The 22,683-nt window shown below is 46.0% G+C and overlaps 3 protein-coding genes across 3 annotated transcripts; 2 read left to right on the top strand and 1 right to left on the bottom strand.

Moving 5' to 3' along the window:
• Window positions 1-131: 131 nt before the first annotated feature.
• On the top strand, window positions 132-11,877 carry LOC130040449 (E3 ubiquitin-protein ligase TRIM38-like). Its single transcript, XM_056132529.1, has 6 exons — window positions 132-545; window positions 3,668-3,763; window positions 5,969-6,199; window positions 8,631-8,653; window positions 8,756-8,868; window positions 11,357-11,877. Exons 1-6 carry the CDS (start codon window positions 138-140, stop codon window positions 11,875-11,877), a joined length of 1,392 nt encoding a protein of 463 aa, XP_055988504.1. The 5' UTR covers window positions 132-137.
• A 5,709-nt stretch (window positions 11,878-17,586) lies between these two features.
• Window positions 17,587-18,243, bottom strand: H1-1 (H1.1 linker histone, cluster member). The gene has a single exon (XM_056132296.1). The coding sequence runs from the start codon at window positions 18,241-18,243 to the stop codon at window positions 17,587-17,589; it is 657 nt and encodes a 218-aa protein (XP_055988271.1).
• A 1,645-nt stretch (window positions 18,244-19,888) lies between these two features.
• LOC130040291 (histone H3.1-like) lies at window positions 19,889-21,414 on the top strand. Its single transcript, XM_056132316.1, has 2 exons — window positions 19,889-20,239; window positions 21,076-21,414. Exons 1-2 carry the CDS (start codon window positions 19,889-19,891, stop codon window positions 21,406-21,408), a joined length of 684 nt encoding a protein of 227 aa, XP_055988291.1. The 3' UTR covers window positions 21,409-21,414.
• Window positions 21,415-22,683: the final 1,269 nt, after the last annotated feature.

The raw sequence follows: 22,683 nt of genomic DNA on the forward strand, positions 1-22,683 counted from the left end.
ATGCATCTCATTTCTCAGAGAGAACATAGCAAGACCTGCGGAAGTCCGGGTGAGGTGTATTTCCAACACTCGGGAGAATTTCAACTGCTTCATCTGTGCCTCTTGATCCAGTATTGAAACATTTTTCAGGAAAAGCCATGGCCTCAGGCTCCATGTCTGCCAAGAAGATGAGGGAGGAAGTGACCTGCTTCATCTGCCAGAAGCTGATGACTGAGCCTGTGAGCATCGATTGTGGACACAGCTTCTGCCGCTTGTGCATAGCAGGCAAGCTTGAGAGACAAATCCTGGGATTGCCATGGTACATCTACTGTCCCCAGTGTCAGGCGCCATTTAAAAGGGAGAGCCTCCGGCCCAACAAGCAGCTGCAAAACCTCATTGAAACCATCAAGGAGATGGAGCGTGAGAAACTGTGTGAGGAACATGGAGAAAAGCTCCACCTGTTTTGTGAAGATGATGAACAGCTCATCTGCTGGCGCTGTGAGCGGACACCGCCGCACAAAGGACACAGGACAGCTCTTGTGGAAGACGTGTGTCAAAACTATAAGGTGAGTGTGTGAGGTCAGAGGCTTCACATATGCAGCCTGTGTGCTCCTGAACCCTGTTTTCTATGTGTGTGTTTTCAATTTTGTGGCCACACTTAAAGCAGTCAGGGTTTACTCTTGCTCTTTGCTCAGGGATCACTTTTAGTGAGGCTTGGGAGACCATCTGGGGTCCCATGGATGGAACCCATTTTAGCCGTGTACAAGGCAATTACCTTACCCTCTGTACCATCTCTCTGGCCCCAACTAAAACCTATTTAATTTATTTAATTAATTAATTTTATGTATTTAAAGAAGAAGTGATCTCTGAGCACAGAGCCAGGAATAAGCTCTGAGCACTGCTAGGTATGCTCCCCCCTTTGTAATCCCATCAACGGCCAGGACTCAGAGACTATAAAACCCAGCTCCCAGAAGCGCGTGGCCACCTTCGTGGCCGCACAACATCTTTTCATCTCATTCCTACTTTGGACAAACTGGCGGGCTACCAAACGTAACCTGCCCACACGGCAGAGTCTGGCAAACTCCCCATGGCCTATCCAATATGCCAAATACCAGTAACAATGAAGGGTCTCATTCTCCTAACTCTGAAAGAATATGGCAATTTTTTTAAAAAAAAAATCTCAGGGCTAGGACAAAGGAGACGTTACTGGGGCCTGCTCGAGGCAATCGACGAATAACAGGATGGTCGTGATTGTGATCGTGGTCATGAAAGGGGGGAGCATACCTGGCAGTGCTCAGAGCTTATTCCTGGCTCTGTGCTCAGAGATCACTTCTGGTTGGACTCAGGGACCAGATGGGGTGCTGGGGATTAACCCAGGGTTGACTGTGTGCAAGGCAAAAGCCTTAACCCCTGTCCTCTTTCTTCATCTCTGTTTTATTTATCTGTTAATTTTTTTAATTGGGGTAACTTAAATTTCTATATATGTTTCAGAAATGCTTTTCTCACTCTTCAAAAGTAAGTTATGGGGTAGTGCAGCGGTAAAGCGCTCTCTGTGTGAGCCCTGGTTTCCTTCCCACTACAAAAAAATTAAAACCAAAGCCACATATCCCAGATATCAACCACCAAGGTGCCAAAGTCCCTTCACCTCTACTCTTTTTTGCTCAACTAAGTCATCCATATTGGCCAACCCCAAGCCAGTAGTCTAGAGTCAAGAATTCATTGTATCTTTTCCCTAACTTTGTTTCTTTATATCCCACATATAAATAAAAAGGCCCTCCCATTGATCATCGATTTGCTCGAGTGGGCCCAGTAACGTCTCCATTGGAGACTTTGTTGTTACTGTGTCTGGCATATCGAATACTCTCGGTACTTTGTTGTTACTGTGTCTGGCATATCGAATACTATTGGTAGCTTGCCGGGCTCTCCGAGAGGGGCGGAGGAATCAAACTCGGGTCGGCCATGTTGGCTGTGTGCAAGGCAGACACCCTACCCGCTGTGCTATCGCTCCAGCCCATATAAATAAAATTATCTGTTATTTATTAATTACCAAAAATTTCTAGAAAAATCTTTCTCACTCATTTCAATTATTTTTCTTAGCATGACACAGTCACATGATGTCCCAAGTGGGAAGATTTTTATTTCTTCTATTTTCAGCTTTATTGATTTCTCTTTTTTTTTTTAGATTTGGAAACTAATCAGCAGTGCTGAGGGGTTGCTCTTGACTCTGTGCTCAGGGGTCACTCCTGGTGGTGCTTGGGGTATTGTCTGCAGTGCTGTGGATAGAACCTGATTGGTTGCAGGCAGCAAAAGTGACCTAATCCCTATTTTCTCTCCAGTTCTCAACTTCTCACCTTTCTACCTAAGTAATATATAGTTAGCCTGAAACTGAGATATGATCCTCCAATATGGATTTATCATGTCAACTTTCTGAAAACCAAAATATGATACTTACTGAGTCAGGTTCTGACTGCATCCCAATCTTCCCTAAGATTGTCTTTCCACGCTTGCTGTGATGAAGTGTAGAATCCAGTATACAGGAACCCACATCTCCACATTTTCTTGTTTATTACCATGTACCAGTTTGAGAAGCCGTAATGAGCATGACATGTCATAGCATTTGAAAACATAATGGACAGAGTCACAATACATTTGGTCCTATAAGCAAACCCAGAAAGGAAAAATGCCCACAATCCCTTTGTTAGGATGGTGGTGAGTGGCCCCAAGTGATAGAGAAAAGGTATGGTGTCCAGACACAAGATCGACATGTGGGACACAGGAAAAGGATCTTGGCTGACACCAGGTACATGAGAAGGGAAAGGCAGGTGATTGCGCAGTAATGGAATTTGGGCCTTGATCTTTGGTATTATCTCATAGTGAAAAGTCATAGCTCAGAGGATTGACTACAAGGGTTTTTCACTTGTGAACAGGGGATAGTAGGGACCTGAGAATACCATTCTGGTAAAAGATACCAAGTTGTAAATTTCAGATTATTCCCATAGGAAATGGGAAAGAAAGAGTTCAGTTAAGAAACAGAGGGAATTTTGGGACTGGAGAGATAGCACAGCGGGTAGGGCATTTGCCTTGCACGTGAACGACCTGGGTTCGATTCCCAGCATCCCATATGGTACCCTGAGCATCGCCAGGAGTAACTCCTGAGTGCAGAGCCAGGAGTAGCCCCTGTGCATCGCCAGGTGTGACCCAAAAAGCAAAATAAAAAAAATCTTTTAGAAACAGAGGGAATTTCAAAACATTTTAAATAAATCACTAGAAAATATGAAGGTGAGTAGTGGTTTGGAAATAATCTTTAGGTTTTCTGCCTCAAAGACTGGTATAAAGGCTGCCTTTGTTGTGTTGGAATGAAGTGGTGGGCAGAGTCTAGGTGCTTCATTTATTGTCTGTCCTAACTAGACTTGAGGAAAATACTGTCCCCTTGGACAAGTGATTTACTCCTTCCTAAGGCTTGTTTTCTACACTACAAAAACTATGTTTAAACTCCAACCAATTTCTCTCGATCCAAGACAATCAGAAGTGTTGCATCACTGCCAGCTTCATCATGTTTCCTCTCAGCCTGGAAAGGCCCCTCAGATTCTCAGAGTGATTGTGTCTCGGATGCTGGGATTCCATTAGATGTCTTAAGAGCAGTGAGACTGCAAAATAAAAATTATTAACACAGTTTTCTTTTCTGTAGGAAAAGCTTCAGAAAGCTGTGACAAAACTGAAGGAAGTAGATAATCTGTGTTGGATTTACACACAGTTCACGAATGAACAAATAACTGAATGGGAGGTAAGAGTTTAACGTTTATTATGCTCACACTGTTCTCCATCTTAGGATGCATGCCCCAGGATGGTTGGAGAAAGCATTATGATGGCTTTAAATGTCAATAAAATGGCCCCAACCGTTAAAATGCAAAGTAGGAAGTGGTATTTGCTTTGACTATATCTGGAGAATTTATCCCCAAATACTTCAGCCTTTCACTAGCAATTGGTTAGGACACCCAGTCCCTCGTGGGAAGAACTGGGGTACCTCCTTGCTTTGTAATGATCCTTGCCTAGGCTACAAATTCTAAACACACCAAAGTACCTTCCAAAGTATCGACCATATCACTTTGACACATTTGCCATAGAACAGGGCTTGGCTCTTAAGCTATTAGCTTCAGAAGTCAACTTTTTTGAGAACCAAGAAACAGGATTATCCCAGGTGGGATTTGCATGACTCGAGCTCATGAGGTCTATAAGGAGGATCAGAACTGCTGCAACTGCAGGCTCTGGGTCACTATTCCCATGACTCCCCATGAATAATGACACATTCCTTATGTCCTTATTGATAAAATCCAGCGTCTACATGTTTTTATCCCACGGGCAATGAGCTTTGAGAAGTGTCATCCAACTTCTGTCCTCATTCTTTGCAGATTTTAAACATGATCTCTCAAAGGACAGTTTTTCTTATTTTGTGCTCTTGCATGGGGAGGACTTTAATTTTAAAAATCACACAGGGGAAACCCCCATCAACACAATAGTTAAAGCAGCTCCTGTCTTCTACTTCAAGAAAAATCTATTATTCCTTTGCTATAATTTCATAGACATTGGAATACTGTATGATTTGAGAAAGCTAAAATGGAAATTGCAATTCTGTTCTTCCCAAGTGATTGGTTTCTGTCAATTAACTACATAAAGATGATGAAATGTACCTAAGAGTTGGTGGATAAATATTTCTAAGAATTTACAATCCAGACTTCTTCCTGCTGATAATCATGGTTTTACCCACATTCTGGCTTCAAAGTTCAGTTCCAGCTATGGTAACTACAAGGGTTTGGTTCAATAACTTGCCTTCAACCAAAAAGAGTCTTAAATCCAATTGAAAACTCATATTTAGGAGCTGTAATCACAGGACAATGGGTAGGGTTCTTGCCTTGCACACAGCTGACCTGGATTCAATCACCTGCATCACACATGGTCCCCCGAGTATGGCCAGGAGTAATTGGTAAGTGCGGATCCAGAAGTGACCCCTGAGAATTGATAGGTGTGGCCTCACAAAACAAAACAAACCCTCATGTCTATCTTTATAACTGATAGTGTATTTACCTTGGCCAAGTTCCATCTGAAATTATCTAACATTCCTGTGAGTCTTTTCTCCTGATTAGAAGAAGACTAGACTAGAGAAGAAGGAATTCAAGCCAATAATTATATCCAATTGTGACAAGGTCTTCTACTTCTCAGTGTCTGCCTCCTTGGCATGACCCTACTGCAGGCTACTTGGGACATTCTTCAGGCTCAAATAACTGATAGGAATGGGGACTGGAGTCACAGTATGGTGGGTAGGGTGCTTGCCTTTCACACAGCCAACCCAGGTTCAATCCCTGGCATCCCATATGATCCCCCAAGCCTGCCAGGAGTGATCCCTGAGCACAGAGCCAGGAGTTATCTCTGAGCACCTCCATGTGTGCACCCCCAACCACTACCACCAAACAAACCAGACAAACAAAATAACTCATAGGAAACTTATGCATACCCGTTGAGGAATCTATCGTGAGTATAAATTTTGGCATGTGTATGTGTGTAAATAAGCATAACATCATATTTCCCGTTTTAAGCTTTTTAAGCCCTTTCAGTAAACCACTCAGTGGCAATCAGTGTTTTCACATTGCCCTGCAGTCATCACCATACATTAGCAATATTCTCATTGTCCCAAAGTGAAACTCTATTCCAACGACACAATAATTCCTCACTTCCACTTCCAAATCCTGATAGACATTGTTCCCTTTTCTGTCTATGAATCTGACAAATATATATATATGTACATATTTAGTCTTTTGTTTCTGACTTTACCTAGCAAAATTGCCCAAGATTCTTCCAAGTTGCAGCAGGTATCAAACTTTGTTTTCTTATTACTGTGAGTCTATTTCCATAGTTTTTATGTGCCTGTGATTTATCTATCAATCAATGAACGTTTAGCTTATTTTTACTTTTTGAGCACATTTCTTCCTTGTAGGAGAAGGTAGAACTTAGGAGACAAGAAATCCACTCTGATTTTAAGACACTCCATAACTTCCTGCATGAGGAGGAAGAGTCTTATCTCTGGAGGCTGGAGAAAGAAAAAGAGCAGACTCTCAACAGATTGCTAGAAAATAAAGCAGCCTTGGAAAAGCAGAGCCAAGAATTCAAGAATCACATCCTGGAATTAGAGAGAAAATGCCAAGACTCAGCCCAGAACTTGCTGCAGGTGAGACTGTTCTTGGAGAAAAGGAAGGAGTTTCTGTTCCTGCATTGCTGAAAGGAGATTGGTGAGGGATTATGTCAAGATTGGAAAGGCCTGCCGCCCCTTGCAGAGGAGTGTGGGGAATTTAAAGTGATGCTCTTTTAGTTTTTACTTGCTTTTCTTTTTTTAATCAATGAGCGATAGCACAGCAGTAGGGTGTTTGCCTTGCACGCAGCCAACATGACCAACCCGAGTTCGATTCCTCCGCCCCTCTCGGAGAGCCCGGCCAGCTACCGAGAGTATCTCGCCCGTACGGCAGAGCCTGGCAAGCTCCCCGTGAAGTATTCGATATGCCAGACACAGTAACAACAAAGTCTCCAATGGAGACGTTACTGGGCCCGCTCGAGCAAATCGACAACAACGGGAGGGCCTTTACTTTCTTCTTTTACTTTACTTTCTTTTTTTAAAGCCCACACCCAGCAGTGCTCAGGGGCATGTTAGACAAGCACCTTAACTCCTACCCTATCTCTCCAGCACTGCTTCTTTTAGGAACACATATGTAATGTAGGGTTGCTTCCACTGTAGCACTGTAGCACTGCCCTCCCGTTGTCCATCGATTTGCTCAAGCGGGCACCAGTTACATGACTGTGAGAGTAATTGTGAGTAATTGTGAGACTTGTTACTGATTTTGGCATATCGAATACACCATGGGGAGCTTGCCAGGCTCTGCTGTGCAGGCAGGATACTCTCAGTAGCTTGCCAGGCTCTTGGAAAGGGATGGAGGAACCGAACTCGGGTCGGCCGCGTGCAAGCCAAATGCCCTACCCGCTGTGCTATTGCTCCAGCCCATTTCCACAAGGGTGTAAAATATTTACAAGTGAATTTAAAATTATACCCTGCCTGCATGGGTAACTTGGACATATGGAGCCTTGATTTTGCCACTATTTGTATGACTCTGTTTCGAGACACAGAACTCTTGACTGTCAAACTATCTTCTGAAGGGCTATTCCAGATGCCTGATTGTGAGCTAAATGACTAAGAACATTTCCCCTGCTTTTACTGGAAAGCTCTGACTCCAGTAGTTATCTCGTGCCTGTTTCAGCCCAGAAAGGATCCAGCCCATTAAAATAAATGCCCAGAGCTATTTATTCCTGTTCCAATTATGGAATGGGGGTTACCCTATTCAGTTGTGATGGTAGTATGACTGTCCCAGCACCCTGGGTGGCCTGCTGCCACCACATAGTAGCTCTGTCCTGGGCCTGCAGGGAGTCAGCACTGAGACTTTATGACACATGATCTTCAGGATGACTGCTCTGATGAAAAGCATGTCACTGAAAACTAGAAGTGCCCTGGACAAGCTCCTGTCCCATGTGCCCAAGATGCTTTCATAAGCTGATGTGGTTGGAGACACCAAAGCTTCCCCACAAGAAAGATTCAGCAAGAAACTAAAAACATAGTTTAGTTCAACTTTCACTATCATGATCACGACCATCCTGTTGTTCGCCGATTGCCTCGAGCAGGCCCCAGTAACGTCTCCTTCGTCCTAGCCCTGAGATTTTTTTTTAAAGTGCCATATTAAAGGCTCTTTCAGGGTTAGGAGAATGAGATCCATCATTGTTACTCCTATTTGGCATATTGGGTACACCACAGGGAGTTTGCCAGACTCTGCCGTGTGGGCAGGTTACATTTGGTAGCCTGCCATTTTGTCCAAAGTAAGAGTGAGATAATAAGATGAAATAATAAGCTTCCAGGAGCTGAGTTTTATAGTCTCTGGGTCTTGGCCGCTGATGGGATTACAGGACGCCAGGGGGCCAGTTGGTGGGTGTGACCCCCACCTACTGGAATATGGAGGATCTGGGTGGAGGATGCTCAGCCTCGATCCGAGCAGGCTTGGAGATCTCAGCTCCGGGACCTGCATGCCTTTGTTCCTCTGCTGGTACCTTCATGTGTGTGGAGAGTGGTCTCAGCATGGTGGTGGCTGGTTCTGGAGATCTTCGACTCCAGGAGCCCTGGTCAGGGCGGGGAGGGAAACTCAACCCACTCCCCTCCAAGGGGCCCCAGCGAGGAAGGCCAGGCGCGGGGGCAGGAGACTCTGCGTTGTTCTCTTCCGGGAGCTGGGTTTTATAGTCTCTGGGTGTTGGCCGCTGATGGGATTACACGGCGCCAGGGGGCCAGTTGGTGGGTGTGACCCCTGCCTACTGGAATTATGGAGGATCTGGGAGGAGGACGCTCAGCCCCAATCCGAGCAGTTCCACTTTAGAGGTTAATAAGTATGCTGCCATGTGATAGCATCAGGGATGGGTGCGAATCACCCAAATGGGATCCATCAGTATCTACAGCTAGGCTCCATCTTTTGACTTCCTTAGAGGGATGTTTATAGAGAACAGCCCCACATGCCAAACCCAATGGAATCCTGGTGTTCAAATACTCACCCCTGGTCTTTGTTTCTCTACAGGATATAAAAGACAGCTTGAGCAGGTGAGTGCCCCATATCATCAATGTGGGCAGGGGAGGGGCATGGGCATAGAGACATGGATGGAAGGAACCAATGAAGGAATCTCTGGTTTCTGCTCATTCTAGAAGTTCAGATGTCAAGATGGAAACACAGAAGTTGATCTCTTTGGAGCTGCATACTGTGTGCAATGTCTCTGAGCTTTACTTTGATGTGATGAAGATGCTAAAGCGCTATCAAGGTGAGTAGATTGAAGGACCCCTACTCTGTAGGTTTGGGGGAAAATGTTCAACTACAATGAAGTTCACCACCTGGATCAGGCTCACAGCCAGAGGTTGTTTACATTTAACAAATCTTTCACATTCTTCCTGATAGTATGTTCCTGACATATCTATGAAGACTGGAAATTCCTGCTCTCCCACTTCTTAGCTCTGTCACTTCAGGCTATTCATCTCCTCAGTTTCCCCTTGTGCAAAATGAAAACATAAACAGTCCCCACATTACTGGTTTGTCATAATATTTTTGTTTGTTTTGTTTGGAGGGCACATTTTGCAGTGCTCAGGGCTTATGCCTGACTCTGCTCTCAGCGTTCACTCCTAGTAGGCTTGGGGTGCTGAGAATCAAACCTGCATCAGCCTCATGCAAGGCAAGCACTCTATCTTCTGTACTATAGCTCCAGCCCCAAGTCACGAATATTAAATGCATCAATCACCCTGTCTAGTGTTTAAATAACTGCCTGGGACATAAAGTTTATTATTATCTCCAGGACCCTTTGTTTCTAGTTTCTTAAAATGCAGGGTTAGATTAATTATTTAAGTCTTTTATGTTTCCTATGTAGATCTGTATGCTATGAATTGTCCTTTTAATATTGCTTTTACTATGCCCCATATGTTTTCAGAGCTCATGTCTTCATTCTTATCTGTTATCAGGTATCTTTTTATTTCTCTTTTGACCTGATTGCTGTTTAGTTGTTTAGCTTTCAAATAGTTGTTTGGAGGCAAATATTAGTTATTAGATTCCAATAGTTGGAGTTTCCAAACTCTTTGGTGCTCAGGAGTCCATGAGGTACCAGGGATCACACCCAGGGCTCCTTCATGCAAGGAAAATACTCTAGCCCTTTGGGTTATCTCCCTGGTCCCTCACAGTTTTCATTCATTCATTATTTTTTCATTTAATTTCTAATTTCATAGCACTGTGATCTAAAAAGACCTTGATGTGACTTCTATTTTCATAACTATGATAACCTGTTTTATGCCCCAGCATGTGGTCTATCTGGAGAATGTTCCATGTTCCATGTGCACTGAGAAGAATGTGTATTGAGAGTCTTGGAGGTGGAGAATCCTGCTTATTTGTATTAAATCCAACTCTTCCACTCCTCACTTAAGGCAGTTGTTTTCCTATTGATTTTCTGCCTGATTGATCTAGCTAGTGATGAGAGTGAGAGTTTTAGGGTCTCTTATTACCATTGTGTGGATGTGACTCCTTGAACCTATTAGTAATTGCTTGAAGAACTTAGTTGTCCCTTCATTTGGTGCATGTATGTTGATTAGAGTTGAGTCCTCTTTATGTATTGATTGCTTGGTCAATATATAATGTCATATATAATGTGCAGCCCTGTCTCTCATTTCCTTCTTGAGTTTGAACTCGATTTTGTCTGATAGAACATGACCATCCCAGGATTTGCTAGGTGACAATTTTTTTCCAGCCTTTTACTACGAGCTTGTGTTTAATCATGAAAATTCATATGTGATTCCTATAAGTCGCAGAAGCTTCAAGTTATGCTTCTTAATTTAGTCATTCTAATGGCTAAATAATACACTCCTTTTGATAGGAAAGTCCAGTCCATTAATCTTAGGAAGATTATTTACATAAAAATTCATCCCAAATTTTCTGTGAGGATTTGGGGCGGTTTTACGATTTGGTTTTGTTTCATTAGTGCTCACTTATTGCAGTGTTTTGTGGGGGTTTTTTGTTTGTTTTTTTATTTGTTTGTTTTTTGAGGTATCAGGGATTGAAACTAGTGCTCTATGGATTTCTGGGTGTAGCCCTGAAGGCCCCCAATAATGCTTCATATGGCCCTTCGTGGCACCGTAGTGACCGAGATAATCCCTTGCACCCCAGGGTCTGAGCAGCACCACACCTCAGGACCCTCACACTGAATCTCACACTAGGAAGGGCTGGAGACTCTCCTTAGTTCCTTCTGGGAGGTGGGCTTTTGGAAAAGACAGGCCCCTTATAAATTCTGATACTTTCCGTTCCTGATTTCTGTAAGACAGAAATGATGGTGATGGTGATGGTGATGGTGATGGTAATGGTGATGGTGATGGTGATGGTGATATCACTCACATTGTGGATATTTGCCATGTACCAGGAATCTTAAAAAGTATTACTCTTTAGTTCATGCAGTCTTCTCCACCATTCTCTGTGACACACATGGACATTACTATGTTTAGCCAACTGAGGCTCAGAAAATGTCTTCTAGCTAATAAGAAAGAAAACTGGGGTTTAAAGAAGCTGCTGCTGCTTCTTCTTCTTCTTCTTCTTCTTCTTCTTCTTCTTCTTCTTCTTCTTCTTCTTCTTCTTCTTCTTCTTCTTCTTCTTCTCCTTCTTCTCCTTCTCCTCCTCCTCCTCCTCCTCCTCCTCCCCCTCTTCCTCCTCCTTCTCCTCCTTCTTCCTTTTTAAAGACTGACTGAACATCAAAAAAATACTTCTATCTTTTTCCCCCCCAGTCAATGTAACTCTGGATCCAGACACAGCTCATCAGGAATTAATTCTGTCTGAGGATCAAAGGCAAGTGACCCGTGGATGCCCCCAGAGAAAGCCTGACACTCCTGCGAGATTTCGTGTCTTACCCTGTGTCCTAGGCTTTGAGAGCTTCATCTCAGGAAAACATTACTTTGAAGTGGATGTAGGCAAAGGTACTCAATGGGATGTAGGCGTTTGTCTGAAAAATGTGTCAAGGGACATTGCCACGGCACAGGCACCTCAATCTGGATTCTGGGTCATCAGACTGTGTAAAAACAAGAGTTATTTAGCCCTTACTTCTCCCCCAACTCCCCTTCCTCTGAGGGTCCAGCCTGAAGTTGTAGGGATTATTCTAGACTGTGATGCTGGGCTCGTATCCTTTTACAATGCCACAACTGGCTCCCATATCTACACCTTCCCAAAGACCTCCTTCTCTCAAGATGTCCAGCCTTATTTGCAGGCTTATCATTATTCTCCTTTATTCTTGCCTTCCCCTGATGAATAAGGAGAAAGAAAAATCGGTAACCCAGCAGAAAGAGTAGTTTGTAAACCCAGGTGGGAGCAGAAGTTTGATCTAATTTCTTCATCGCTAATGCTCTATACATAGAACAATGCTGACTTTTTGGATCATTCATAAAACTGCAATGGATGGAAACACTGAAATATGAAAGATAATGAGACTGAGTTAGGAAAAGCAAAGTATTTTGCATTATATATGTGTGTATATACATAGAGTATATACACACACATGCATATGTATAAATATATATATATATATGTATATGGTGAGGGCGCCCATAACCCAGAGAATATAAACTAAAGCCCATAACTGGTCAAGTGTTCAAGACATTCCCTGGTTTTGTGTTCAGAGATCTCTCCTGGCAATGCCTGGGAGACCATCTGCAATGTCAGAGATCAAACTCATATCAAGTTCAATCACGTGCAAGGCAAGCACTGTATCGCCTATACTCTCTTGCATATTTTGTTTTGTCCTCTCTTTTCCTCTTAGAAATTTAATTTCCAAGGCACTGTGTATTTAGGCCATTACAGGACTGGAGCGATAGCACAGCAGGTAGGGCGTTCGCCTTACAAGCGGCCAACATGGCCGACCCGAGTTCGATTCCTCCGCCCCTCTCGGAGAGCCCGGCAAGCTACCGAGAGTATTCAATATGCCAGACACAGTAACAACAAAGTCTCCAATGGAGACGTTACTGGGCCCGCTCGAGCAAATCGACGATCAACCTTTACAGGGTTACAGTGAGCCAGATGACCAGGGCTAAGGAGGGAGTGCTCTGTTTGTTTGATATCATTTGAGGGAAATATGTGACTATCTCTCTCACTGCATAAAAAGAGAAGCATCAGTCAGGCAGTAAGTCCTCTGGTCACTTACCCATAAGATGCCCATGTTTCAGACCAGGTAGTGCCTTCGTGAAGTAAAAAATCCAAACAGTATTTCATAGCCCTAGATCTCAGTTGAAATGTAAATGTGTCCCATATGAAAGCAAAAGAAAGCAAACCACATTTGCAACATAAAGGAGAGTTCCTATTTTCTCCAGATAACAGTCGAGTAGAAAAGAGAAAAGAAAGAAAAACACACATTTATTTGCTTGGAACTTTTTATTATTTAGTCTGACAATTCTGTGGATATTAAAGTAGAAATATATTTTTTGGTGAAAAGATACTGTCTTAATTTGTCTGAAAATATGCTGGGGGATATTGTCTCAGCTACTTTAGGTTTTTGTTTTTACACGTATAGGGCCAAAATAGTTTTAAAAATTAAGTTTGAGGGGAGATTTATATTCACATCTTTAACTGTGAATTAGGGGATATGGTGCTGCCAGCAGGTCAACCCATACGTACCAGCCTGATGGTGCCTTCAGACTTTCAGATACCCCAAAGTTGCTGCTGTGCCTTTGGCCAGAACAAACAACTTGGGGACAAGTTTACCAAGAAATTAAATGGGCAAAAGTTAGATATATGGGAGCCACACCCACAAACCACCTCCGGCTCTTCTATATAAGCTCACTGATTGGCCTTATTTAAGACACACATAAATCTCTAAAGAGACCAAAAGATGCAGTTAAGGTCTGTAGCACGGAGGTAGGCAGGAACCTGTGACTGAGATCTCCAGGCCCGCTTGGGTCTGGACTGGGCCTCCTCCCCCCCAGACCCCCAGTTTTCCAGTAGCTTGGCAGTCATACCCACAGAGTGCCCCTAGCACCATGCAATCTCATCAACAGACAAGACCCAGAGAATATAAACTAAAGCTCCCAGAAGAGAATGCTGCAGAATGTCCTGACCCCACACCAGGGTGTCCTCACCAGGGCACCTCAGAGGGAGGCAGATTGAGTCTCCCTCCCTGCCCCAAGCAGAGACCCGGCAGCCGAAAACCTCCAGAACCCAACAGTTGCCATGTTCAAGGCCACTCTCCACATGTTCGGACAACCTCTCCCAAGAAAGGACGAGCCTCACTCAAGACGGGATGAACCTCACTGGAGAGTGGGATCGGCCGGAAAACCCAGGTACAGCAGAAACCCATGACTGAGATCTCCAAGCCCGCTCTGATGGGGACTGGGCGGGCCTCCTGCCCCCAGCTCCCTAGTTTTCCAGTAGCTTGGCAGTCACACCCACAAACCGCCCCCAGTGCCATGTAATCTTATCAACGGCCAAGACCCAGAGACTACAAACTAAAGCTACCGAAAGAGAACAACACAGAATTTCCTGGACATTATACTCTATCCATAACAAGCAATATAAAACAAATCGTCTAGCATTGCCTTTTTGGCAGGTTTGAGTGGTGGTGAGACTGGTGTCAAAATATCAAATGAAACCAAGGTAGAGAGAGAGTATGGGGAAAATTGTCTGCCATATAGGCAGGGGAAGGGTTGGAACGGGGGTGTGGGTGGGGGAATACTGAGGATTTTGGTGGTGGAAAATGTGCACTGGTGAAGGGATGAGTGTTTGATGATTTTATGACTGAAACACAAACATGAAGGCTTTGTAACTGTATCTCATGGCGAATCAAAAAAAAAGGGGGGGGGGTGAAGGAAATAATAATAAAATAATAAAATAAAATTAACATTCTGAAAAATAAAAGAAAAAGTAATGTGGAGTTCATGCCCAATTCAATCAGCTTAATCAATGGCTGAATAAGTAGCTGTCCTTCTACATAATAAAACAATAAAAATAAAATAAAATTATGTATTAATCTCCTGAGTCATGTTTGGTTTATGGTTGTAGAAACTAAGAATAATCTGATTCTTAATTTCTGATAAAATCAATACAATAATGGATGAAAGCCTTCTAAATGCTCATAAGAATGAAACACACTTTTGAAAAAAATATAAAGGAGGCACTACACAATTCCATGAATATATTAACAATAAAATTAAGGCACCCAAAATACTCTGAACTTCTTTTGAACAAAGTAGAAAAGCAACTTGTCAATTCAGTCAGACCAACGAGTTTGAGGAATTATATAGCATAATACATAATCAATCTGTACAGAGTAATCTGTTTAAAACGTTTAAGTAGGGGCTGAAGAGAGTACAGGGATAAGGGTGCATGCCTTACAAGTGCCCAACCCAGGTTCAGTCCCTGTCACCATACATGTTCCATACACCATGCATGTTCCCCTGAGCACAAAGCCCCTGAGCAATGCCAGCTGTGCTCCCCCCACCCCACTAGCAACAAATTGTTCATAAACTTTTTTTTTTTTTGCTTTTTTGGGTTACACCCAATGATGCACAGGGCTAACTCCTGGCTCTGCCCTCAGGAATTACTCCTGGCGGTGCTGGGAGACCATATGGGATGCTGGGAATCGAACCTGGGTTGGCCACATGCAAGGCAAACGCCCTACCCACTGTGCTATCACTCCAGCTCCTTTCCATAAACTATTATGTTTTGGATTTTCAAACTGAAGGAAGCAACTGAAATAAAAAGATGGCCAATGATAGTTAGAGATATAGTAGTAGTGTATTCATTTTAAAATGATCCCATTATTGATTCCAAAACAGATTGGGGGGGGGGGGCAGAGGTGGAGGAACAAGGTGGAGGGCTTTGGCACCTTGATCTTGGTGAAATGTGGCAACTGTACATCAAAACCGAAAACATTAGCACTATTACAAAATTGTTGTCTAAATTACAGTAATAACAATATTCTTTAAATGTTTTCAATTTCTTCGTTTTGGGGACCATCCCTGGCCGGGGGTACTCCTGGCTTTGTACTCAGAGATCATTCCTGGTGGGCTCAGGGGGCCATATGGGATCAATCCCTGGTGGTCTGTGCGTAAAGCAAACTCCCTACCCACTGTACTAGCATTCCTCTCCCTATCACGTCCCAAGTTCCTACACCCATGTCCTTAGGCCATCTCTACTCCACCTGAGCATCGCTAGGTGTGGCCCAAAACCCAAACCAAGCAGAACAAAAATGGGAGGTTTTTGCATCATTCCTGAGGTTTGCTAAAGAACTGTCTTGATTTATTCAGGTGACAATTCAAGGAATTGATCCCTGATGTGGGAAAAAAGCCTTGGCAGAACTCTAGCACACTGCAGAAAATGCATGCATTCATTCCACAACCCTTAAGAGACTATTAGGTGAGGTCGGCCCTATCAGATAATTTGCTAGTGCATTAAATAGTAATTTGCAAACTACGTGGACAAAAGTGTTCTCATGGGCTTCAGCTGAGGACAAGTAAAGTAAAGGCCCTCCCGTTGATCATCAATTTGCTCGAGCGGGCCCAGTAACGTCTCCATTGGAGACCTTGTTGTTACTGTGTCTGGCATATCGAATACTCCCGGTAGCTTGCCGGGCTCTCCGAGAGGGGCGGAGGAATCGAACTCGGGTTGGCCATGTTGACTGCGTGCAAGGCAGACGCCCTACCCGCTGTGCTATCGCCCCAGCCCTAGGATAGTAATCAGTAAACACCAACTTTAGAGGTGGAAGGAAGTCAATCAAAGGGGGTGGGGTAGGGGCAAGAAAAGTTTTTTGGGCCAGGGCTATAGCACAGTTGGTAGGGCGCTTGCCTCTCTGGTACAGACCAAGATTTCTGGATTCTATCCCTGGCATCGCAGATGGTTCCCTGAGCACTGCAAGGAGTAATTCCTGAGCGCAGAGTCAAAAGTAAGTAAGCCCCAAGCATAACACCCCACTTCCACCCCCACCCAAAAAAAAAAAAGATTATTTAAAAATTAAGGAGCTGGAGTGATAGCACAGCGGGTGGGGTGTTTGCCTTGCACATGGCCAACCTGGGTTCAATTCCCAGCATCCCATGTGGTACCCCGAGCACCTCCAGGAATGGTTCCTGAGTGCATGAGCCAGGAGTAACCCCTGTGCACTGCTGGGTGTGACCTAAAAAGAAAAAAATAAATAAGGGCAATTACTTAAAAATGTTTAAGATATGTAAGAATAGTACTTTACCGGGAATTGTGAATCAGTCTCATCCAATACTGGTTTTCCTCGGATGTGGAAAAAGACACAAACTGATCTTTTGAATTATAAATTCAAAAAACCAAAGGGGGCCAATCTAGACTCTGGGTCACTCAAACCAAGTTTGGACGGGGCTAAGGCCTTTTGGGAATTTTAGCTCCAATCTCCATTATCTCCACCAGGCTTTTCCACAACCCGCCTGAGTCCAGGTCGGGTCGGTAGCTGGTGGGCCACTCCGGCTTGGTGGGGACCTGGTAACACATCGCTCTGGGCACCGAATCGCCAGGGAGCCTCAAAACAGCTCGGCCTGTCCCACCTAGAGGGCTGGACCAAGCTGTAAATTACTTGACCACAAGGATTTGATCACTATCTGTCCCTGAGGACACTAGGCCCCCGTGCATCTATCTCCTCATAAGGACCCAGTTAAAAAAAAAAAAAAAAGAAAAAAGCTACTACTGGGATGTGGCCTCAGCCAGCAGCCATCAGACTGGGGCAAGGGGGAATGACAGCAGTGTGAGCTAAGACGCAGTGTCCTGCGATGTAACTTTAGAAAGCAGTTGGCGCTTTCCTGAGGTCAACTGGCAATGGGCTTGGAAGCCTGGAGGAGCTGGACGCCCCTTCCCAACTACCAAGGCCACCGTGGGGCAAACCTGCCTCGGAGCCCACGGAACCCCCAGTGCACCAGCAAGACGCTCGTGCGCGCGCACTTCTGCGTTTGAGCTCTTTCCGAGAGGGATTGGTGGCTCTTAAAAGAGCCGTTGGGTTATCCGACGCTTCCAACTCAACTCACTTCCTCTTGGGCGCCGCCTTCTTCGGCTTGGCGGCCGCCTTCGGCTTGGTCACCTTGGCCTTGGCCGCTTTGGGCTTGACGGCCTTGGCGGGGCTCTTGGCCACCTTCTTGGCCTTCACCACCTTGGGCTTCTTGGGGCTCTTGGCGGGCTTCTTAGCCGCTGCTGCAGGCTTCTTGGCCTTTTTCGGGGTCTTGGCTCCCTTCTTCGGAGCAGCCGCCGTCGAGGCCTTTTTCGATTTCTTGGGGGTACCCGCAGCCTTGGCCTTGGCCTTGGCCTTGCCGGAGCTGGGCTTGGCGTCCCCGGAGGCCGCCTTCTTGTTGAGCTTGAAGGAGCCCGAGGCGCCGGTGCCCTTGGTCTGCACCAGGGTGCCCTTGCTCACCAGGCTCTTGAGCCCCAGCTTGATGCGGCTGTTGTTCTTCTCCACGTCGTAGCCGGCGGCCGCCAGCGCCTTCTTGACGGCGGCCAGGGACACGCCGCTGCGCTCCTTGGACGCGGACACGGTCTGCACGATCAGCTCGGACACCGACGGCCCCGCGGGCTTCTTCTTGGCGGCGGCGGCCTTGGCCGGTTTCTTCGTCTTCTTTGCGGCCGGGGGCTTCTCGGGAGCGGCAGCGGCGATAGCCGCGGGAGCGGACGGCGCCGTCTCGGACATGATGCTTTGGGAGGCAGCGAGCAAAGTCAAAGCGAGAAGCTGACAAGCGAGAAAGACGCCGAGCGCCCGGGCGCCGCGTATTTATAGGGCGGGGCCGCGCTGTGATTGGTGCGCGCCGGCGCCCGCGCTCGCCGCCCGGCGCCCCCCGCACCTCTGCGGCCCGCGCGCAGCCCCCGGTGCCACCCGCGCGGGGCGCGCGGACCCAGGGGACCGCGTGGAGATGCAAATAGCTAGTGCGGACGCGCGTTCCGCTCCCGCGCACGACTTTCCTTGCAGGAAACAGGAGAGTCTATTTGGAGATGATTTGCCTTTCTTTTTTCCCACCGCCTAGGCTGGCGGCTTGTAACTTAAATCAAGATTTAAGAAGTTTCACCTGAAACTTGGCTAAAGGCAAGCGTTGCTAAGATTTCCTTTTTAACGTACGGGAGACGTAAAGGGAGTGAGAGAAGTCAGGTTTTAGATGCTTTTCCACCCCTGCAACATAGTCCAAGATGACTATAATCCCTGTTGGCTAGTCGTATTTACTTACTCTGACTTTGGGGCCACACTCAGCGGTACTCGGGGATCACGCCTAGCAAACTAGGGGACCATATAGGGAGCCAGGTATCAGACCCAGGTCAGCCACATGCCAGGCGAGCGCCTTGACCTCTCCGCCCAGCATATATTCAGACATAAGACACCACCCACCCCCAAACCTTACTTGAGACGTTAACTAAACCAGAAATGTTGACAATGTACCTCTGGAATTAGGTTGTTTTATGACAAGTACGAGAGGACACAACCTCTTAGTTTGCATTGTTTTCTACTCACCTGGTTTTGTTACTTACAACACCAAGAATGGTAGAACAAACCTACATTGCGAAACAATCTGTAGATAACTAGCGCACTTTAATTCGGCGCCCAACAGCAAAGAAAACATGGTGACGTCATGTTCCCGCGGGCGGGAGCAGTTACTGTTCTCAAACAAGTCCGCATATTCCAAAGTAATGTAAATTTCCCAGTATCCTTCAAATATTACGGTTTAACAAGATTAATATACTTCATCTATCACTCTGCATCTAATTTTTATGTTTTCAAACTCGTCAGCTTTTGAACAATTTAGAAAAAAATGGAGCTATGAATTTTTTAAAAGGTTTTGAAATATTTATGTGTGATAAGTGCTAGGTCATAGTATGTACATTTTCTTAGGTGTCAGCAGAAAATATTCCATAAGAGTTAGTGTCATTTCGCTGTTTAACACTATATCGTAGGTTTCAAGGATATCTTTAGTCGATTGCTTTTTTTCCCCTAAAGTTAGACCCCGATGCGTACCAAGTAGGAAGCGGAAGATACTTATATTAACGGGAGGAACGCAATAAACACTCGGTTTTCCCGCAAAAGTTATGAAAAGTAGAAAGCAAAACAACTAAGATGCAGAACACTAAATTCAAAGAAAAGCAGCTTAAGTTTTTTTTTTAAAAAGGCTACGGACATAGTAACCAATGAAACTGCAGGACTGTTGGAGGGCTTGAAAACAGACCAATCAGAATCCGGAGTTACCGCATCGCCTCATCCAATCACGACACAAGATGTACTATAAATAAAGGCAAAGCGCTTAGTTAGAAACAAAGCAGTTTCTTGCTCGCTACGTGCTTTCGGTAAAGATATGGCCCGCACCAAGCAGACGGCTCGTAAGTCGACCGGCGGGAAGGCGCCCCGCAAGCAGCTGGCCACCAAGGCGGCCCGCAAGAGCGCGCCGGCCACGGGCGGCGTCAAGAAGCCGCACCGCTACCGGCCCGGCACCGTGGCGCTGCGCGAGATCCGCCGCTACCAGAAGTCCACCGAGCTGCTCATCCGCAAGCTGCCGTTCCAGCGGCTGGTGCGCGAGATCGCGCAGGACTTCAAGACCGACCTGCGCTTCCAGAGCTCGGCCGTCATGGCGCTGCAGGAGGCCTGCGAGGCCTACCTGGTGGGGCTCTTCGAGGACACCAACCTCTGCGCCATCCACGCCAAGCGCGTCACCATCATGCCCAAGGACATCCAGCTGGCCCGCCGCATCCGCGGGGAGCGGGCGTAACTCTAGCAGAATTTATAAAAACCAAAGGCTCTTTTCAGAGCCCCCTACGTTTTCAACAAAAGGGGCTGTAAGAGTACTAATGAAGGAACAAAGGGAGTGTTAATACCCCCATTTATTATTAAAACAAATATTTTCAGTCTAAAGCAGTTAACATAACATAAATATTTGCAGTCTAAAGCAGTTAACATAATAGGTTAGAGTGTTGATCCAGGCTCTAAACTAATGAGTATACAACTTGGAAAATAAACTTGTAGAAAGCGAAAAATTAATTTCATGGGCTGGAGAGAGCACAGCGGGTAGGGCGTTTCCCTTGCACGCGGCCAACCCGGATTCGATTCCCAGTATCCCATATGGACCCCTGAGCACCGCCAGGAGTAACTCCTGAGTGCAGAGCCAGGAGTAACCCCTGTGCGTCGCTGGGTGTGACCCAAGAAAAAATTAATTTCAGTTCCGTGTAACTATCACCGCAGTTTGCCATGAAATGCCACACTATCTTAAAGTGTTTGGAACCAATTAAGCAACAAGGACCCCAAAGCAGACACGCAAAGCTGGGTTCCCTGTCGCTTCACCCACCTATTTCTCCTTAACCAGCACTTCCGGGTACTCACAGGCGGGCTTAAAGGGAATTGATGACGTCAAATTTCCCGCCTAAAGCGGTCTTGGTGCTCAGGCGCCCGGATGTGGACGGGGCGGGGCGCGGGCGGCGCGGGGCGGGGCGGGCGCGGGCGGGGCGTTACTAAGAGATATAAGGATGAGCTCCGGGAACCTTGTGTTAGTTGTTCCTGACTTCTGCAACCATGTCTGGACGCGGCAAGGGCGGCAAGGGCCTGGGCAAGGGCGGCGCCAAGCGCCACCGCAAGGTGCTCCGCGACAACATCCAGGGCATCACCAAGCCCGCCATCCGCCGCCTGGCCCGGCGCGGCGGCGTCAAGCGCATCTCGGGGCTCATCTACGAGGAGACCCGCGGGGTGCTCAAGGTCTTCCTGGAGAACGTCATCCGCGACGCCGTCACCTACACCGAGCACGCCAAGCGCAAGACCGTCACGGCCATGGACGTGGTCTACGCGCTCAAGCGCCAGGGTCGCACCCTCTACGGCTTCGGCGGCTAAGCTCGCACCCCCTCAACCAACCCCCAAAGGCCCTTTTCAGGGCCGCCCATCTCATCGGAAAAGAGCTGTGGCGGCTTGATTTCTTTCGCCAGTGTTGCCACTGTATCTGCCTAGGTTGAAAGAAAGCTCCAAACCTGCAGGGTTCTAAGGTATGCTCTAAGTTTGGGTTTGGGTTTGGGTTCTCATCAGCGGGTGAAGCTGGTGAGGCGGAAATCTGCCTACTGGGCTTGGGTCCCAGGAACAAAGAGGAACCTTGGCCAATCGTGGGTCGGGTGCTCGGGCCAATCAGAACTGATGATCTCATCCGGTTGCGCGGGAGAGCTGTTCGGATGTTATCGACTGGAAATGTTTTTATCAACAGGCTTGATTTTGGGGAGAAAGTACCTCCCCATTGCTGGGTATCATACCTAAAGGAGTCCGCGTGCAAGGCAAGTTATTTGCCCTGTCTTCCTGGTAGGATTACAAAAGACTGAAATGGCGACAGAGAAAAGAAATCTTAACCCCAGAAAACTGCTTTTTTTAAGAAAAAAGATGTGTAGAGATGAAGCATCCCTGTGTCAGCATAGACCTTTTGAAGTTAGATACTCATTGCCACAAAGTAATGGAGATTTAGAAGATAAGAATGTTCTGAAAACTTGGTTTTTATACAATTAAGGAAATATGCTAAAATCATTTCGCATTAACGTGGGTGCAGTTTATTTTTAAACCATCTCCCAAAATATATACGCATGTATGTAATATGCACAATTTCTAACATAATATTTGCATTCCTTTATAGGTAAACTGCTGCATGTATATAAGAACCACCCCCCTACCCCCACCCTCCCACTGCAGGTACCGTGGCAGAAGTTTGGAACCACATACCTCTGTGTCACGGAAGCTTGGCCAGGTTTCCTGGTTTTCTCAATTGTTTCTTAGTTTAGATTTGGGGGCTTTCGGGCATCATGATCCCAATCACTGCTCAGGGGCACCCAAGGAGTCAATACTTGGTCAGCCCCCTGACCTGTGGTTGGTGCTTAGTGACTAGGTAGGTGCCTCTAGGTGTTGCCTTGCTCCTGTTCATCTGAGTATTGGGAGAGGGATGTAAATGGTGCAGAAGACTGTTCTGGTAAGGCAGGCACCCCTATCTACTAAACTATCTCTCCATACCCTAGCCATAGGTATTAGGTATTAATTTGGGTTGGGGGACCCACCTGTTGCGGAAAATAGACCCCATCCACAACTTCAATCAGGGTAACCCCAGACAGTGGGTGCAGCAAACGCCAGCTGAATCTG

This window comes from Sorex fumeus, unplaced genomic scaffold (assembly GCF_029834395.1).
Source record: "Sorex fumeus unplaced genomic scaffold, SorFum_2.1 ptg000094l, whole genome shotgun sequence".
Lineage (NCBI taxonomy): Eukaryota > Metazoa > Chordata > Mammalia > Eulipotyphla > Soricidae > Sorex > Sorex fumeus.